General features: G+C 40.5%; 1 protein-coding gene across 5 annotated transcripts in view; it reads left to right on the top strand.

Annotated features, from left to right (window-relative positions):
- Positions 1-20,891, top strand: part of cald1a (caldesmon 1a) — an 87,743-nt gene that overhangs the window by 43,265 nt on the left and 23,587 nt on the right. For 4 of the 5 annotated variants that reach the window (XR_015851957.1, XM_088346824.1, XM_088346825.1 and 1 more), the window contains exons 3-7: positions 8,971-9,111; positions 13,098-13,449; positions 13,516-13,548; positions 13,608-13,787; positions 16,415-16,551. Coding sequence is in view for 4 of the 5 variants with exons in the window: in XM_088346824.1 (XP_088202950.1) it covers positions 8,971-9,111; positions 13,098-13,449; positions 13,516-13,548; positions 13,608-13,787; positions 16,415-16,551 (843 nt within the window). In the remaining variant the exon portion in view is untranslated. The remainder of the gene's footprint in view (positions 1-8,970; positions 9,112-13,097; positions 13,450-13,515; positions 13,549-13,607; positions 13,788-16,414; positions 16,552-20,891) is intronic. The other variant, XM_088346827.1, reaches the window with a different exon arrangement.

Genomic DNA, 20,891 nt, shown 5'->3' with positions numbered 1-20,891 from the left:
TTTAAAAGCATAGTTTGGCAAACATTGGCTTCCCCCTGGGTTGAAGAAGGGGGTAAGCTTGATAAGCATTCGGATGTGATGACCTTTAAGCGGGAATACTCAATCATGCCCTCCTGCTCTCCTTCCAAATTTCTCTTCCATATTTGAAAGTCTTCTGAACTCCTTTGCACTCGATTGAAGCTATCGATTAGACTAAAGCTCATTCAACAAGGGAGAGCAGTGATGCGATATTCCCAAGAGGTAAAAGATTAGAACTTTTTGGGGGGGACCTAGCACAAAGGTCCTTCAGGTGTTTTATTTTTAGATTTTAAACAAGTTTCTTCATCAGTTCTGCTTTTTTCTCTAACTTAAGAACAGTTTGATATGAAGTTGAATTTAGTCACTGAAATGCCAAGAATTATTAAAAGGCGTTTGGTTAACTCAAGGCCTTGGCGTGATTCGATCCAATTGACAACCATAGACGTCATTGGCAGTACCGTATTTTCCGCACTATAAGGCGCACCGGGTTATAGGGCGCACCCCGAAAAAATAGTTTTTGGTCCTATTTTTGACATACATAAGACGCACCGGATTATAAGGCGCTACAATGGGAACGTGGACAAAACAGTCACATAGTTCAGTCCAACTTATTACCCCCTTAACATTCCCAAAGCTTGCAAAGACGCAAATACGTGTCGAGAACACGTGCGGATGCGGTGTCCGTAAGATGTCACTCAAATGCATCGTTCCATCATTCGAAAGGTTAAAAGTCTTGGGATTCAATAAATGATAACCATTCCTTCGTATCTATTTTCTTTTTCGCTCGCAACTTTACTGTGCATATGACAATAAACACTTGGAATTGAGTTGAATTTAAAAATAGACACTGCATTCCATCCATTATCTGCACCGCTTATCACAGAAACATCGAGTTCAGTCTGAAACAAGATACAGGGATAATATAGAAAGCCGGAGTAGCTCACCGAAGTCGTTGTGTTCATAATAATGTGCAGGCAATGTCCTCTTATATCCGTGAGGGTAGTAAATCCGGGAGAATACAATATTTACAAATACAGAATAGAAAAAAATGCTTTCTCTATGCCGTCAGCCACATGCTATACGCATACGTATTTTCAGCCAATTGCAGGCTTTGTTTCGCTGTTTAAGCCAATGGCAGCCTGTAAATTATAAAAAGGATCCGCCTCTTGACCTCCGAATAACTTTAGCCAATAGTGATCGTTTCAACTGATGATTGACACGTCTTTTTCGTCCAATTGCAGGCTTTGTTTGCCGTTTGAGCCAATGGCAGTCTGTAAATGATAAAAAGGATCCGCCTCTTGACCTCCGAATAACTTTAGCCAATAGTGATCAATTCGACTGATGATTGACACGTCTTTTTCGGCCAATTGCAGGCTTTGTTTGCCGTTTGAGCCAATGGCAGTCTGTAAATGATAAAAAGGATCCGCCTCTTGACCTCCGAATAACTTTAGCCAATAAAGATCAATTCAAATGATGATTGACACATTGGTTAGCCAATGAAACGCCGGTAAATAAATCCCAGCATCCACCGCGTACTACTTGGCGTTCGGGGGAAAATCGAGTCGGCGGCTGCAAGTTAGTTGGAAAACTTAATGTTGATCCATAAATAAGGCGCACTGTATTATAAGGCGCATGGTCAGCTTTTGAAAAAAATAAAGGCTTTTAGGTGCGCCTTATAGTGCGGAAAATACGGTAAATTAGTTCGGGGGACTATTTTTACCATTATTTCCAACATGTCGCTGTGTTCGAACGAAGATTACTCAATGGTAGTAGGACTTGCAGCGATTATCTGAGTTTGGGACAAAACTTCAGACTGTTACCTTTCAAAAGAGACCAAAACAATCCATGTTCTCCAAGCGTTTCAAGAATTCAATTTACTCTAGGTAGATCTTGAGATTTTAGCTGAATTTTACTGGAACACTAAAGTGTTAATCACTACTATTTTGTACCGGAATCTTTGTTGATTAGTCATGCACTAGTTCAAAATTGAAGATGACATTATAAACATTTGAAGCAACTAAATTGGACGGTTTTGAAAGCAGCAAATGTTTCATTTTCATTTGGCGGGCTACGTTTGAGTCATAACCAAACGGCCTGATGACCTGCTGCTCCTGTTATTGGCAAAAAGAAAAAACAAGATTACATCTCCACATTTCTTTCGTTTCTGCCAAGATTTCAAAACAGATTTACACGACTTCTTTCGGCGGGATGAGTCAAAACTACATGTAAGAATGCTTACTATTCAAACTTTGAGTTAGGCCATACATTTAATTGTTGATACAATTCTCAAGCTTAACAAAGAGCCATTATATTTATTTTGTCTTCTCTCAAAGCCCCTGTCAAACAATCAGTACATCTACATGCAGGCAACAATCCATTTGGAAAAAAAATATTAACTGTATTTTGATAATGTAAAGCCATGTGAGCACGCATAGTCATCAGAATAAGTTATTTGTCCGACTTCGAGTATTCTGATTGCAATGGTTGGGTTTTTCCTTTCATTTTACTAATGTAATCTGATTGCTTGTTTCCCCTCTTCCAGGACATTTTTATGGGGTAGAGCACTATGGGACTTGAAGTACAGAGATGAATACCCCACACATTACCCTTGGCTTTCTATCTAAAAAAGCCTCGTGTGCATTGGTAGATTTCTCAGTACATTTCCATTTTATTTTCTTTTAAGTGCTACATAGACAATGCGCACTAGTGTGGCTCGTGAGCCATAGGTTCCCGACTTCAGAGTGTAAGTCCAGGGTATTGGCAAGCCACGTTAGGGGAAATCTTGTAAACACATGAAACACTGCATTGGAGCTCATTTCTGGAGTCCGGGGCAAGCAAGCACGGGAAAAAAAAATCATAGGCTTTGTTGAACACTAATTAATTTAATGTTGAAAAGTTAATGCGGAAATATCTTTTTACTTTTTGATGCCGCTTGTATCTTTTCCCCGATCGGATTGCTTGCAAACAATATGAACAGACAGATATTTGCCTGTAGTCATGTAAACGATCCATTCACATCACTCCAGAAATCAAATATTCTGTTTACAATGGGATTATTGCCTGCATGTAAACAACTACATGTTGCTTAATAAAGCCCGTTTGAGATTTTCGCTGCAGATTTTGTTGAAAGATCTTTATTTCCCTTTTATGGGAAATTTCTGGAAGCCTTTTCTTTCCATCTGCATCCATTGTCAATTCATCATCCTCTTTAACTGCTTTTGTGGTTCCCTGCCCTCATGAATAGCCTCAACTCCCCTTTTACACTTTGTGATGTCATGCTTCCATTTTAATCTTCAGCGCTTCCTTCTCATTCCCACCACACACCCTTGTCACACCACTCATTTCCTCTCCTCCTACACCTTCTACCCATCCTCTTCCTCTTGGACATCAACACGTCTTCTCTCCACCTGTACGGTCCGATCCAGGAAGGGCTGAGGAAATGACACCCATCCTCTGAATGACCTTCGGCTGTTTGTGACCCTTCCAAATATGGTCCTGTTGTAATGTGACAGGAACAGAAAATGACATTGAAAGGCAGTGGAATCTCAGTACGCTGCAAATTGTCTGATTACAGAGTTGAGGCAAAATACAGTTAAAGAAATAAAAATATTTCAAAATAGAATGTTCTTCCTCAGCTGGCAAATATATGTTCTCCTTTTTTTTAGTGTCACAGCTGTTTAAAAATTTTAGAAAACATAGTGAGGTCAGACAAATATACTAGACCCCCCGGGATGTGGCATCCTCACCTTACAGTGTTTTCACTTTACAGTGTGTAATGATGTCTTTAATGAGGGAACAAGAGAGTGGGGGTATGAGAGAGGAAACGAGAGGGACATGGAATGAAAAAAGGGGAACGAGAGAGAGATGGGGAATTTGGGAGAAGGAGAAAAGGAACGAGAGAGGGGGAAAGAGAGTTTGAATGAGACGGATTGAGAGGAAAAGGCACGAGAAAGATGGAAGGAGAAAGATGGAACGTGAGAGATACAGAACGATAGAGAGACTGAGGGAATTATTGAGTGAACGTCAGACAGAACGAGAAATCATGAAAAAAAATATGAAAAAGATGATCACCCAACATAACAAAACACACTATTACTGGAAATTATTGTTTTTTGTGCTTGTTTACCATATTTTCCCCCAATTTATTTTTACAGTGTGGTAGAAAATAACCTTCCAAGTCCAAATTTCACCATCACAAATTACCCCCCATTGCGCATTTCCTTTATTCAGCAAGTCATCTTTATTGTCATCGCAAGTGGTGATGAAATCAAACCTCCCCGGTGGAGGTAATGAATTCAAGAAGATGGCCGAGGGTCTTTCTCTACCCCAGTGCAGGGCGAGTGAGCATGCTAGCGGATATTTGAGCCTGGCGCAAGGATAGGAAAACAGTCCAGGGGAGTCTAGCGTGGGAATAGGTCAGCATTTGTGTCCCCGCCTTCTTTCGCATTGGGTCCATCCCCTCCCCGGCTTGCATTTTAACTTTTTCCTCTCTGACCAAGTAAGGGTGAAAAAAATGTTTTCCCTGAGGTTCAACACAAAAAAAATGTCTTCTTTTTTTCCGCATAACTTCGATGCTATGCTGCAAGGAAAATATTTAGACATACTTTGGCCTAATCGTTGTTCCAACTGATGGAGAAAAGGAGCTCTTTCCTTTTTTTCTCTTGTGAAATTGTTTGTTTTGATAGTACAGGACACGACGTTTCATGGGTGTGACGCTGTGCAGGAAATATTGTCGCCAGCGATGAAATCAGCAGATTTACTCCCTTTTCCGTTCTGATCATGCTCGCCTATAATCTTTCTCATTTTTCATTTCTCTCCCGTTGTCTTTTGAGTCTCTATCCCCCCCCCCCCTTTCCTGAGGCTCCGTGGCAGACTGCTAATAGAGTTTGGGGCCCGAGTAAGGAAAAAAGGGGGAAATTGTGCCTGGGCGTGCGCCGTGATTGACGGGAATGCTAATTCAGCTTTTAGAAGTTTGTTCTCCTCTCCTACCGAGGAATCTTGAACCCTGGGATCGTCGCCGTCTGCCGCCAAGACACTTTCATTCCATTTTTAGCGATTGCCTCCTTCCCTTTCTCATGACATTTGCTGCCGGTTTCTGGAACATAGCAGTCCTTAGGGAGTTAAAGCAGTCATGTTGCTGTGTTGTTGTTTTTTTTTTTTGTTTCGCAAACGCGTCGAGACGACTTGAAGAAGTTGCGGTTTAATGATTTTCTTTGTACTTTGAGGAGAGGTTGAAATTGATTAAGGGTGCAGATTTTGCCTGAGTACGCAAAGTATAGTTAAAAGGGATTTTTTATGTGTCAGATGATCTTTAAAATTTAAAAGTATTTTTTGCAATAGCCTTCTCCCAGACTAATCCAAATAGATTCCAATATTGCCTGCTTCTGTGTTTTATTGCTCCCAGTTCAGGTTCAATAAAATCGGAGGGTTTTGAATATTACATCAAAATATTAATATCACTATCCAGTGTGCATATTGCCAGTTCCGGCAGAGTGCACTTTTGTTGTGCCTGGCTTTTTTAGGGGGGCGTGCCACTCCGACCCACCCTTAACAAAATGCACAGTTGTGGCCACCATTTGTTTTTCTCCGGTCAACTATATCTAAAGAGCAAGCACACTTTTTCTTCCTGGTCCAGGCTGCTAAAGCGTGTCATTGTGTGTTAACTAAGTTTAGCAAAATAAACCACAATGGGAATGTCAGCAGTTTAGGATTCCTTTTACGTCAACCATTACCCGGATAACATTGGCTAGGTTCACAATACAGGGAAATCTGATTTATTTATTTTTTTGCACAAACGCAACCTGTATCCGATCTGTCTATGTCCGTCTGAATGGCACCAATTTGTTTTTTCTGTTTTCAAACCAGACCCAGTCCACTTTCATATGTGGTCCTAAATCTGATACATATCTGATCTTTTGGATCTTGAATAGCATTACCTGCAGGTTATCGATAGGCCACAGACGTCACTATTCTGTGTTCAGCAAGACTGGAGGAAGAAGAGATATCAACAACCACGGCGGCTGAAAACACAGAGAGCATTCTATTTATTTTATTTATCATTATTATTATTATTATTACTATTATTATTATTATGTATTTCTATTTATTTTATAAATAGTGGTTTGGGATTTATTTAGTATTGGGGGAAGAGCTCTTTTCAGCCTCAGGTAGCACAGTATCTTTAAAATTGCTAGATAAGCTCCGCCGTTCGCATCCATGAGTAGTTATGTTTATTTGTATAGCCCTTTATCACAAGGAGTCTCAAAGGGCTGCACAGACCGCAGGTTATTGTAAACTACAGACTATTATTACACCATCTCCTGATGTAAAACCTACATGAGAGCAAGGAAAAACTCAAAACCTCAACATGAGGTAAATGAAGAAACCTTTAGAAGGGACCGCACATGAGTACTTCGCAAACACTGAGCACATAATGTGTGACGTCATGTCCTCTTCTGCGTATGCAGGACACTTGTGGCGTTCACACAGGAGATCACATACAAGTCGCATTTAGTTGGAAATATGTACGATCGCACAAAAACATTGGATTTCACCATAAAAATCTGAATTTAGCATTAAGGTCTGCATTGTGAACCTAGCCATAGTGATGTCACCGTCCCACAGTCCAAACTCTTGTGTTAATAAGACTCATATGCTGTGTTTTGACAACATTCCTAAAAGTGAAGGAAAGAGAGGCGCTTGTTGACGAGCTGCAAAAACCTCATCTAAACCCAAAGCGGCTTTGGTGCGGCTCACCACACATGTTGCAATTAACATGTAACAACACGCTCGGTTGCCCCGGCTCAAAGGCGTCCGTGTGATGTTAGGTAGCCGAGGGAACGGAAAGGTCAGGCGGGCTGACGCGGATCAAGTCAGGTGGCCGGATAAACAGCGCTTGGTTGTCTAAATTCTCATGTAAATTGTCAACTTTAAACTCCTTACTTTTTTCAGTTTCACCCTCCAAAAATGCATGAGGAGTTTAACTACTTGCCTCTTTTAAAATTTCCAAATTCCCTTGCGATGCCACAAGTTGACTACATTGCAATTACAATGTTACCAAATACTAAGAATCTGCTGCAGTTTATTTACCATGCCAGTTTTTAGCAAATCATGTAAAATGCATTTTTGATTAAAAACTATGAAAGTTAAAGGAAAAAAAATCAAGCAGTTTTCATTTTGTGTCATTTCACCGTTGTGCGGTTTCTTTATAAGTGATAACAATGTCTAGGAACCACTTTAAACTTGAAAATGGTCCTCTTAAGTGGTACTAAAAACAATAAATTAATATCTGATAATTAATTGTATCCATGCTGACTTACGATTTTCAATGTTTGACAGCTCTAAGATGCCTTTCCACAATGTACCGAGAAATTTGAAAAACTACACATACAAACTTAAAAAACAATTTTTCCCGCCAAATTATAATTTCAAAAAATATTTTTGTTTTGTTTTCTCTACATTTATTTTCTTGATGCTCTAAGTTCCACATTATAAACATTATGAGAATTGAAAACATCTTAAACAAAACTACAGTGATATTTATAAAACGACTATAAACAATCTACCAAGTATACAGACGCTGCCCTATTTATGAACGAGATACGTTTTGGACAATCGTTCGTAAGTTGAATTTGTAGGTAAGTTGTTTCAGTGCCATATTTTGTATGGAATGTATGTTTTAAGGTTTATATAAGTATGACTAAGGCCTGTATAAGTAACCTGCATTGTTTTGTACTAAAAACTAAAATTTAATAAAATAATGTGCTCTCTAAAGATCAATAAAGTTAAGTTTAACTTTGTTAGATGAGCTTCAAGGTTTTGGCGACTTCCTCCACTGTGGTAGAAAGTGGCCGAAAAAAAGCGATCAGACAATTTTTTCAATTGCATCAAGCATTCTTATTACTCTTTCATTTAAAAAGAAACGGCTCGAGTCTTCTTTAAACTTTACACCAACCATATTGAACGGATGCACAATAGCAATAAAAATGTCACAGTTCCTAGTGCGCTGGAGATACAGTATTGTATGTTTTCACACGAACTAGTAAGAGGAAGCCGGATTTCTTCCTTGGGGTGGATACTGGGTGAGCTCTCACAGCGCCATACACCGGAGGTGGCAAAAAAATGCACTACAGTACTGTCTTGTAACTCAGAAAAAGGTGCACAATAAAAATCCAACTTTCAGCATTGTGTGGATATTTTTCGACATCCCGAAAGAAATGTTCGTATCTACCGTTTTTTTGTAACTTGACTGTAAGATGGGGAGCATCTGTATAGTTTTTGCTTCGTGCAATGTTAAAAATAAAACCGTTGTTTCTATCCCTCAATCCCTTAATCACTTTTAAAAAAAAAGCTGGTTTAATCACCCCTTTTTTTTTTAAAAACTAACTCAACAAAACCTGTTGTTGAAAAATAATTTCCATCAGTTTTATGTTTTTTTTCTTGTTTTGCTCCACATGGCAAAAAATGTATTTAAAAAAAAAGGGGGGGGGGATTTTTGCAATTAAGAACTTTTTTTTTAAACCCTCACTCCTTTATTTTTGTTTGCCCTCCCCTTGAAATAGTAATCAACTGCCACCAGCAATACTTTTTCCTTTTTCTGCAGTATTATCGCCAAGCTTGTCAATTGTCAAAAATATTTATATGTCTGTGTATTTGTGCTCCTCAGTATAAATCTTTGTTAAACTTGGGTAGTTCCTCTTTTTTTTTCCTCTTCCGACCTTACTCAAGTACTCAGGAAACCAGCAGACGTGAATGGTAGATGTAGCTTTGGTCAAAAATTTAAATCTTGATTTTTAGCAGTTCAGATGACCACAATTTGAATCTGTTTTTTAGCTAATCAATAAACCCAACCCAACAACTATTGAACAACAAAAAGCATAGAAAAGTTTTTTTGAAATAAGAAGAGGTAAACGCGCATGACCTTCTAATGACCTTTGTTTTGTCCTCTGCAAGGTTGTCACGGAATGAGGATGACGAGGAGGAGGCTGCCCGTGAGAGGAGGCGCCGGGCCCGCCAGGAGAGGCTGCGGGCCAGGGAACTGGAAGAAGCCGCCGCTGGACAGTCAGACAGTCTGGGCTGGACCAACTGCCAGAGGTGAGATTCTAAAAAACAACATTTACCGTATTTTCTGGATTTGAGGTGCACCTAAAATTCCCAATTTAGCCATAAAAAATTAGGTGCGCCTTATATATCGCAGAATACGGTGGACACGATTGGAAATGTATACAGTATTTGTAGGTATGTGTTACTGTATAAAGTTGTACGGTATACCACTAAGATTGATCAAATTGAGTAATATCGCTGACCTTAATTGCAAAACATTAAATTTAACGGAAATCAAACCTGAACAATGACGTTAGAGAGCACCGATACTTTACCAATAGAATACCAGTGGTATACCTAACATGAAAAGGCATTAGATCGTATCTCATTGTCACACAACTATTAGGTACGTATACATATTACACAGCAACGTTACTGATGCACAGTTGGAGAGACTGTTTAACCTATCAGAAAGAACTCGCAAATCAGTGTTACTGATACCGTGAGTACAAATGGTGCAATAATGAGATAAGGCCCAGTCAGGTTCTTTTCATATGCCATCTAGTGGTGAAGTGTCTGCATTCTCACCTCCACTCTTCGGGATTAATTCCATACATACAATGTCATACAATGTTTTTCAAATTTGGTCAGTGGCACACTGATCGATCATTGCATTAGTATATAGCGTAAATGTATAAACATTTCAAAGGTTAACACAAATACACATGAAAGCTCTTAATTGAGTCTCCATTACATGCACCTTATAGTGATAGCTCTTAATTTAGTCTAATTTACATGCAGCCTATAGTCCAACGCGCTTTATGTATTAACAATATATGACAAAAGTTAATTTTGGGTGCGGTGCGCCTTATAGTGCAGAAAATGTGCAAATTTAAACCCCTGGGATTTGTTGTTTTCCTCTTATGTCTTTTCCCTCAATAAAACATTGATAACCAATCATTTTTTCGTGCCCTAAAACTTCGTGCTGTGTGTATGACATGTTATTTCTAAAATTTTTTGTCTGCAAATTTTATTTAATTGGTTGTACTGCCTCCCACAACGTCCTTTTCCTTTAAATGTTATAATGATTTGGATTGGAATATTCAGTGCTTAGTCATGCTAAAGGTAGGAGCAAAGACATGATATCAATGAAAATGAAGGTTGAGTTTATCATATACGCACACAAAATGCTAACCTCGATAAGATGCATGGCCTTAACCAATTGAGAATCTGGACTATTATTAAAAATTAGGTTGGAATTAAAGCAATACACTCTCCTCTAAGGGTTTGGCAATCCTAAAGTTTTGAAAACCATTACATTTTTAATCCGCCATCACCGTCTATTTCCCCCCTCTATATCCACCTACTACTTCATTGGACCAGCTCAAGTCACGTCAAACCAAAGGTCAATAAAATGTAATTTCCCTTTAAATATATATTTATTTGTATTATTATTGAATAATATGACCATACATTACACATAGGTAGTACTTACAATTGTTTTTTAATGTTGTCGTCGGGGGTTCGGAGCTAATTAGGTTTTCTATCCCATTATGTCTATTTCACCTTGTTATCCCTACTTAAAAGCGAATTACTATCGATTCCCTTTACATGTATATCCATCCATTATCTGCACCGCTTATCCCCAGTAGAGTCGTGGGGGAGCTGGAGCCCATCCCAGGCATCTTTGGGCAGTGGGCAGGGGACACCCTGAACTGGTTCACAGCCAGTTGCATGGCACACACCTAGGGACAATTTGGACTGGCCAATTAACCTGACATGCATGTTTTTGTAATGTGGGAGTAAACCATAGTGCCAGTAGGAGAACCACGCAGGCACGGGGAGAACATGCAAACTCCGGGCAGTAGCTGGATTTGAACCCTGAACCTTTGCACCGCGGGGCTGCGTGCTAACGGCCCGCACACCGTGCCTAATTTAAATCTTATTTAAATGTGTATGTGTATATTTATATACTGTATATGTGTGTGAATATATATATATATATATATATATATATATATATATATATATATATATGCAGCGCAGTGGTTAGCACGTGTGCGTCACAGTTCTGAGGTCATGAGATCGAACCTCCTGTGTGGAGTTTGCATGTTCTCACTGTGCTTGCGTGGGTTACCTCCGGGCACTCCGGTATCCTCCCACCAGACATGGGACCAAGTCACACATGTGCAAGTCTCAAGTAAGTCTCAAGTCTTCACCTTCAAGTCCCAAGTAAGTCCCAAGTATTTTTTTCTTGGGCAAGTCAAGTCACAAGTCAAGTCCCGAGTCTTAGATTGCCAAGTCCAAGTCAAGTCACAAGTCATAAAAACAGCGACTCGAGTCGACTCGAGTCCAAGTCACTAAGTCTCAAGTCCCCATGTCTGCCTCCCACATTCCAAAAACATGCATGTTAGGTTAATTGGCCGGTCCAAATTGTCCCTAGGTGTGAATGAGCGAATGAGATGACTGTCTCTGTGTGCCCTTTGACTGGCTGGCAACCACTTAAGGGTCTCCCCTGCCCACTGCCCGAAGATAGCTGGGAATGGCTCCAGCACCCCCGCGACCATACTGATGATAAGCGGTGCAGATAATGGATGGATGGAGGAATGGATGGATAAAATTATAGCACTTACTATACACATGTTATTTTACTGCTTTTACCTGGGGTTTGTAGCTATGTGCAATAGGTTTCTATCTCTTGCTGTACAGCAATTTTACTTTCAGATCCCTACCGAAGAACAGATTAATGTTGCTTCCCGCGGGTCAACTGACGTAGAATACAGATGGAAATTCGTCCAAAAAGCCGAGGCCGAGCGGTCATGATGTCATATCTGTTTGTCTTTGAACACTTGATGATTGAAAGTCGTTTTTTGTTTCAAAGTTGCGGGCTAGCTCTGGAAGAAAGCTGCTCCCTAGCCAGCTGTTGTGGTTTTTATCACCATAGATACGTCAGCAAGTCTTCCTTTACTATCTCCGAAAAGCGATCTGTTTATCCTTTCCGTTCTTCAATCCAACCTTTCTACTCAAATAGTTTGGTCAAAACCTGTGGGTTTATTTTGGCAGGGACTTACTTGTCAATGAAACCAAATTGTCAGCTTTTGGTTACATGGGGGGAGGTCCACACCACAGAAATGTTTGCTTTCGGTGCGCTGCGTTTTGATTTCTTTAGCAGCACTTGTTTTGATATCAACCTGTGCTGGAGTATTCCTATTTATTTGAAAAGCTGTTATTTGCGGTGCTTTAGAGGTGTTCAACATCTTGACTGAAAATGTGTGGTGCGTGCTTGAGAGGACACCTCACACACCTTCTTGTCGCCATGTTGATAATGGGATGGGCAACATTACTGGAAGGCCACATATTTTTAATTTTATGACAGAGACCACGGACAAGGAAATAGTTGATCACGGGCTGGACTTTGGACATGCCTAAGCTTCAAAGACTGTGCCCTAAATGATCTTGGCTAGTTTAATGCATTCATTATCAGTGCATCTTTAAAAAAGAGTAATATATAAAGGAATCAATCAATATCACGAGTGCTTTATAAAACATAAGATATCAATCACTATTTACATCGTTATCATTAAATCTGTTGATTGTTAAAAACATTAAAAAGTCGTTCATATTAAATTTGTATCATAAGGTTATTAATGATCGTTACTTTGTTGTTTGCAGTTTATCTAAGTGATGGACATTTGACCTTAAACGTTGTACTCCTAAATGCTACGAGAAACAATATTCCTCAACATCTGAACGTTCTCTATCCATTCTGAAATATGAATTTTAGCAAGCAATTTAACCCCTTACCCTTCCTGTAAAATTTGCCTAAAATCCCAATCACACTTTTTCTATTAACTGACGCTGGCCCCTCATCAAAGAAGGGAAAAGTTATGTGGCGCTCACAGTAAGAGGTTTGGTGACCTCTGGCATAGATGAGGTTGACGTACAATAACAAATGTCATCATGGTGTTAGCCTCTTTTAGTACCAGATCTTCCATTATTAACACACTTACAATATCTACAATTATGTCTCCTGATAGCGTGACAGAAAGCGCCTCGCTAAGCAGCTCCGTTGGGGGTGGCGGCGGCGAGGACGAGGAGCAAGCACTAGTGGATCGCGTAGCCAGGCGCGAAGAACGGCGTCAGCGCCGCCTGAAGGAGGCACTGGAGCGGCAACAGCAGCCGGAAGAGTCAGAGGGCCACGACTCCAGTGGACTGGAGAAGATTAAAACTCAGAACGAGGAGGAGATCTCTTCCTCCTGGCGCCAGGAGAAGATGTACAGCTGGAAGATGGAAGAAAAACAGGAGGTGGCCAGGCAAGAAGAAGAACCTGGTCGCCTGGAGGAGAATATGACAGAGGAGAAGCAACGGAGATCTTACCTAAGAGACGAGGTGAGACGTTTGCTTCCTCCACATTCCGATGTGGATCGTCTTGATAATTATTTCATGTTCTGCTAGGAATCAAGTGATGAACCACTCATAGACATGCAGGTACAACCCCACCATGGAATTTTGGAGTCTTCTCCTTTGCTAATGCCCATTTTTCATAGGAGCATGCAGAGGAAGGAAGTCTTTCAGTAGTCAGTACAGATCAGGCCGAGTCAGCAGATGTAGTGGCAGAAGAGGTACCCTCAGGCGACCTTATTGATGTCAAAATGTATATGAGAGAGAACGATGACAGTCAAGCGGACAGTGAGGCGTGCGAAATACTGCACTCGCAGGACGAGCAGGTATTTGACATGTGGTTAGGATCCTTTTGATTTGAAGTGTCCAGCACAAGCACGCAATCACAGGATAATTTCAGTTGAGTAAGTCAACACATATTTGGTAATTAGACCGCTTATTGTTTTTGTTTTTTTGTTGGATTGATGGTGTCTTCAACTGTTTTTGTCAGAACGATACAACCACTCAAGTCCATCCATCTATCCATTATCTGCACCGCGTATCCTCAAAAGGGTGGCGGGGTTGCTGGAGCCCATTCCAGTTATTCTCGGGCAGTGGGCAGGGGACACCCTGAACTGGTTGCTAGCCGGTTGCAGGGCACACGGAGACACACAACTCACTCGCTCATTTACACCTAAGGACAATTTGAACCGGCCAATTAACCTAACATGCATGTTTTTGGAATGTGGGAGGAAACGGGAGTGCGCGGAGTAAATCCACGCAAGCACGGGGAGAACATGCAAACTCCACACAGGAGGTTCGATCTCATGACCTCAGAACTGTGCCGCACACGCGTTAACCGCTGCGCCGCCGTGCTGCCCTTTACTCAAGTCTAATACAAAAAAAAACTAAAATAATCAATCACCGGTCATTAGAAAACAGCATGGTCTTAAACCTTTTGTCCAAATCTCACATGGAAAAATTAAAATAATTTAAGTAGTTTTTATATACTTTCACATTTTCTAACACACTAAAATCTTTATTTAATACTATTTCAAACAATGTTCTCAAAAAGGCACTTTTTTCAGATTTGCTTGTAAAAATGATACTACGAATGGGATATGAAGAGTAAAACTCAATAGCAGATAGTTTTATATCATTTAAATTATATTTTATATGAGTCATATATATATTATCTATTTTATACATTAACAAAAGCATATTTTCCCCTTTATATTCTTGTTTATTTTTTTTACAAGAAACACGTTAAGAATATCTTAATATAAAGAAAAAAATAATAGCGTAATCCACTGTGATGTCCTCATAACATCACACCAAAATCATATTTGTTCATTTTCCGAACAGCTTATTCAAACGAGGGTCCCGGGAGTGCTAGGCCCATCCCAGCCATTTTATTTAATGTGGGAGGAAACTGGCGTGCACGAGGACATGCTAACTCTTCACAAGGATCACGGTAGCTGGAATTGAACACAGGACCTCAGAACTGTAAACAGACCTGCTACTAGCAAGACACTCTGGTCGCTATTGTTAGGGTTAACTCAAACTGTCACGTCGCTCAGCGTGTCAAATTATGAAAAATACTAACTTGCATAATGAACCAACCCCTGGAAAAGCTTGTTGGTGTTATGTGGTCTTGGCGTCGTGTTCTCAACTTCGGGATCCATGCAACTTCGTTGCCAACAGATTTTCCAAGCGGCAAGTTTGTTTGCGTACTAGCATGATGTTTACCATTCTGCGGGCTTAATTGGCGATTAGCGCAAAACCTTGGTTTTGTTCATCTTTCACTGTATCTTCGATGGGCGGGAATTACGGCTGCATGATTAACCAAGATCGAATTGATTTTTCGATGTGACAGTGCGTGTAGTCACAAGGCACTGTTTTTTTTCAAATTTTAATAGTTCCATATTTGTGTTTTTCCCTTTTGTTATTTGAGTGATTGAGTGTTTGGCCAACCAGAATTGTCACAGTTTGGGTTTAGCGGCACCAGCCAAAAAAGGCGAGTCAAAGTTTGCAAGCAGCACGCTATGTCACGCCCATCCACGATTCTGTCAGCAGACAAAAACATTAACAAAGCTCCCCAGAAATGGGTATTGTTGTTTTAAGGTTAAGGCGTGTCAGTATGATTTAGTACTCACAAAAAATGGCACACAACATGCAATTTTCTTTTAAAATTAAAAATCACATAGAAATTGCATTACTGGTCTGGAAAATAGCAATTGGGTTATTTTACAAAATGGTGCAGCCCGAGCTGGAATTGTTAGGTGCACCACCTGACGGGCAACTGCACCCACCCACCTGTGAAAACCACACTGATTTTAATTCAAACGTACAACCTCAAAGCCCCATTCCAAAACAACAATTGATAAAAAAACAATGGAACTTAATTTTCTCTCTATGCAGCCTAACACCATACTACCCACAGCTGGGTACCAGTCCGCAGACCTGTGGTTGCTAACCACTGCTTTTTTGCAATAGTTTTTGGTTGCATTACGCAAAAGTGACATCTAGTGGTTGACTACTACAGTGCCACTCCCCAAAAAAATCAGATCAATCATTTTTACTCCTGGCCCGGCCCCTCTTTAAACATTTCGAGCCCATTGCGGCACGCGAATCAAAAAAGATTGCCCACCCCTGCTTGACATGAACATTTGCTCCAAGCACGGTCATTTTGCAAAACCCCCGGGCCTTTTCATTAAATACACTTGCACAATCTAATGATGTCGTCTTTTAAAAGGACGACTGCAGAAGAACTCATTAGAGCTTAATTGAACTCTCTGCTAACATATTTCCACATCTGGCCTTTTGAAAAAAGACACAATGAAACATTTCACATGCATGCATTTTGGAGTAAAAGTCACAAGGGCTCGCAATCCAATGTGATGTGTCACTCCTTTACCTGTTTGTTGTCCCTTGATACTTTGACCTAAGAGAACGGGTGGTTGTGTGTGTGCAGCTGTATGAGAGGGGCCAATGGGGGGAAGAGCAGAGGAAGCAGAACGGAGGCCTCCATGACGATGAGGAAGAACGAGAGGCTGAGAAAGAGGAGGAGGCGGTTACAAATCAGTACGGGGACCTTGACAGCACGTTCAGGTATGCACGTGTTGACTTTGGCAGCCAGTTAAACATTTAGTTTCCATCTTTTCCAGAAAATAAAAATCTTTTGCTGGTTCTTTTTCATCTAGTTTTAGTGTGAAAACAAAAGTAACATGTTGGAAAAACAGCAGGAACATGAAAAACAAAAAATATGTGGATTGCTTATTAGTGTCGGGCCTATTTTTCTAATACACATAAAAAACCATAAAGGGGACCTTTTGTGTTATTAGCACACGGGTGCCACCAGCCTGTACGAAATGGTGCGCCTACGACCTTTGTAGTTAAGGGATACACCAAAAACCAACCAACCATGTGCTAAATACATAATTCATATAAAGCCCCAATGTGTAATATTTGACCACTAGATGGCACTGTGTTGTCTGGTACGAGCGAGGGCCAGTGATACACTGTACAGTGGGACCTCGCTACTTCGCGGTTCGACGTTTGCGGATTCAGAGCTTCGCGGTCTGTAATGGTAATGTTGGTGGTTTGAAGGGGCGTCGCTATTTTGCAGATGTTCACTTTTTGCGGGAATCCCCCTCGGCCGACGACCCTAGCACGGCGCGCCTATCTCGTTTCCCGGGGTTGTGCCCAAATCCGACTCCCGTACAGAATCCTCCCCCCCTCGCGTGAACGTGCATTCTGCTGCTCTTCCGACAAATCGATCGTATTCTATATAATACGCTTATTGAAACCATAAAGCGAGCTAATTAAAATAATTGGGCGATCATAGTCTATATAACGCGTTTATTTAAACAATAAAGCGCGATCGTATTCTACAAAATGCGTTTGTTAACGGGGATGAAAAAGTCACCAACGTCACGTCTCCCGCTCGGGCCGCGATGGCTCTACATGGCGCTACACGGCCCTCGATGGCTCCGGGCGACGGACAGGGCCGCGGGGGAACGGGGTAGGGGGGACCTGTGGGGTTAGGGGGCGGTGAAGCGGAAGCCGCACCAAAACCGCGCGTCGGTGTTGTGCCCAAATCCGACTCCCGTACAAAATCCTCCCCCCCTCGCATGAACACGCATTCTGCTGCGCTGCCGACAGGCCGGCCCGTTTGGCTTGTCGCGGTGTCGTGCGTATCGCGCCCGAAAGTACCCGCACCGCGGGTTAGGGGCTCGCTCGCAAATGATAAGGATAAGCGTTGCAGATAATGAGATGAGATTTTTTTTATTTATTTATTTATTTATTTATTTTATTATTTTTGGGGGGACGGGGCGTCGCTACTTTGCAGATGTTCACTTTTTGCGGGTGGTTTTGCTCCCCATTAAACATGTCTAAAAAATATTAATTAAAAAAAATGTTTTTATTTTTTTCTGGGAAGGTGCGCTGCTACTTCGCGGATTTTCACTTATCGCGGGTGCTTTTGGTCTTCATTAACCGCAATAACTGAGGTCTTACTGTACAGCGTAGCAGCAGGATTCTAGACAAACTTGGCGCCAATCAAAAGTGGGATACCAAGGTGTAAAAGAAATACCAATTTCTTGACTTATGATTTTGAATAAAATTTAACATTTGTATGATACTGGATGAAAGTTATTTTGTACCACCAGAAGGTACTAAATATTACACACTGCCCCTCTAAAAAAACTCAGGAAGCAAAGTTATACTGCCATGAAAAATTATAAGAAAAAAATATAAAAAGTATAAGTAGGTTGATTATTTTGTATTTATTTTACGTAACATGATGCAACCCTAGACAGAGCTGACATGATTATCCGCCATCTAGCTGCTTAGGGTACACAGAAAAACGGAACGGAAAAAATAATATGTACAATGGTGTGGTTTGATCCCTTCGAGTTTCGGGAATTTTTCATTCTTGTGCTTTGTATCAGTCGTTTTTGAGGACAGCTGAAGTGCCCGCGTACCTGTTCTGAAAATAGCTCAATGGGTCATTGTGATTTTTTTAGTGGGTTACATTCATTTAACCCCACTTCCAATAATTAACCTCGTAGTAACAACACTATAATAACATAAGTTATTTTAGAAATGCATGTCAAACTGGTTAGCCCTGTGCGCTAATTAGTAACAAATAGTAGCTCTCAGCTAGAAAAAGGTTGGAGACCCCTGCACTACACAATGCAGTGACATCTTACACAGTGTCCTCTAAATTAATACCAGAAGGAAATACTTAAATACGATAAGTCCTCATTTGCTGCCGTGGACAGATATAGATTTCAAAGATCTATTTTATCCAGGCTGCCATAGACTGCTATAGACATCATTAAACCAAGGCTGGCACTGAATTCGTTCAGTCTATCTTAACAAATTTTTCTAAAAAGATAACTTAAGACTGAATCCGTCTTTAAAACTGGAGATTTGGGGATTTTGTGTTTTCTTTTTGCATATTTTTGTGAGTTCTATTGTGCTGCACTATTAGAAATTTCTTGTCTGTTAAGAGAACATTTTATTATTTATTTTTCACTATTTTCAACATTTTTGTAAAACTGAGGGAAAAGTGCACATATTTAAATAGTTCAGTATTTTGATATTCATGTCATATTTTTAGATGTTACTTTAATCTTTTCCGGTAAAACAAAAATATTTATACCTGAAATACGCAAGATCTTATGAATGAAAAAAAATCTTGATGAGAAAAATCATCTGCTGTAACATTTTCGTCATTTTAAGATTTTTTTGTTTGTTTTACTAGAGAAATAAGTTAAACACAAAATGAAACATCCATACTTAAAATGGGTGTAAATGCAATGTTTTTACAGTGCATTAAAAAAAGACTCAAATTGTAAATACAAACACCTCCCGACTTTCGTACATTCGACTTACGGATTCCGGCAGATACGATCATTTTTTTCGGGATGTTGAAAACTATTCGGGCATTGCTGTAAGTTAGATTTTGTATCGTGTGCACCTTTTTCCGAGTAGAGAACATTACTGTAGTGTCATGATTGAGAGCACCTGCAACTGTTTAATTGGCGGCAACAGCCTGGACAGCTGATTGGCTGATGCTCTCTTTTTAAAGCCGTCAGATCGTTATGCGAACTGTTGTCACCAGCTCAGTAAGCCTTTTCGTCCGACTCTGTTCCTGCCCTGCTTTTCTCTGCCTGATCTTCGTTGCCAACCTGTTTCCGGACCTGACTTCGCCCCATTCTGCCTGCCTGTTACCTGACCTGTTTTGCCCCGTTACCTGCCTGCCTCCTGTTACCGACCTCGTTTCCGAACTTGACACCGCCTTTGCTCTCCAGTTCCGGCCAGCGACTTGTAATTCCCGCCTGTCTCCGATCCTCCTCGCTGGACACGGAAGTGCCACTTCCGCATCGCCCGCTCCCCTTGTCCGTCAGCCATAGGATCGTGGAAGCAAGCCCTGCTCTCCCTCTTTATTAATGAAAACTAAGAAAACGAGCGCTATTGGGTCCTGTGTCCGTTTCTGGTCTGTGACACTGTAGTGCCTCTTCCTGCCGCGGGGCCCTGTGAGAGGTCACCCAGCATCCATACTGAAGAAGAAATCCGGCTTCTACTTCCTCGTTCGTGTGTAATCATAACAACGTGTACTGTATTTTTGGCCTGCTAAGAACGTTGACATTTATATTGTGTAATATCTCGTGCATCCATTCAATGTGGTTGGTGTAAATAAAGAAGAGGCGAGCCGTTTCTTTTTAAATGAAAGTGGAATAAGAAAGCTCTATGCGTTTGAGAAAATGGTCCGAACACTTTTTTTTTCATCCACTTATTACCACAGAGGAGGACTTTTTGAAGCGCATCTTCCAAAACTAATTTAAAATCAACTTTATATCTTAATAGAGCATATTATTTTATTAAATATTTATTTTTTAGTACAAAACAATACAGGTTACTTATACAAGCCTTAAACATACTTATATAAACCATAAACATACAAAATATAGCACTGAAGCAAGTTACGAACAAATTCAACTTACGAACGATCGTCCGGAACCTAATTCGTTCGTAGGTCGGGTAGCGTCTGTATACTAGTCCCAGCCCTGAATGTTTTTTGCTATCGGTCAGATAACTATGACGTTGTATTTTCCCATTACCTGTCTGTATATATTGGCATGGCAATCAATTATCATGCATCCGTGTTTATAATTTACTATTAGATATGTTATATATTTGACAAAATATTCATTTTTTTTACTTTAAAAACTAAGAGTACATAACTGTGTGTGTCCCAAAAAATGGTGTTGGCCGAACAGGATTAACCTGCAAATCTCAATGGCAACACAATTTTTCTAAGGGCCTTTAAGCGTATTTATTAGTTTGAAATCAGCTCCTTACCTATAACCGGTCATCCACTTTTCCACCAAACCAAATACAACCACTGATTAATTATTTATAATACGTAACTGGCCCTAGAG

The sequence above is a fragment of the Urocampus carinirostris genome, chromosome 11, assembly GCF_059441175.1.
Source record: "Urocampus carinirostris isolate Australia breed hairy pipefish chromosome 11, RoL_Ucar_1.0, whole genome shotgun sequence".
In the NCBI taxonomy this organism is placed as follows: Eukaryota; Metazoa; Chordata; class Actinopteri; order Syngnathiformes; family Syngnathidae; genus Urocampus; species Urocampus carinirostris.
This window is presented reverse-complemented; position numbering and strand designations above follow the sequence as displayed.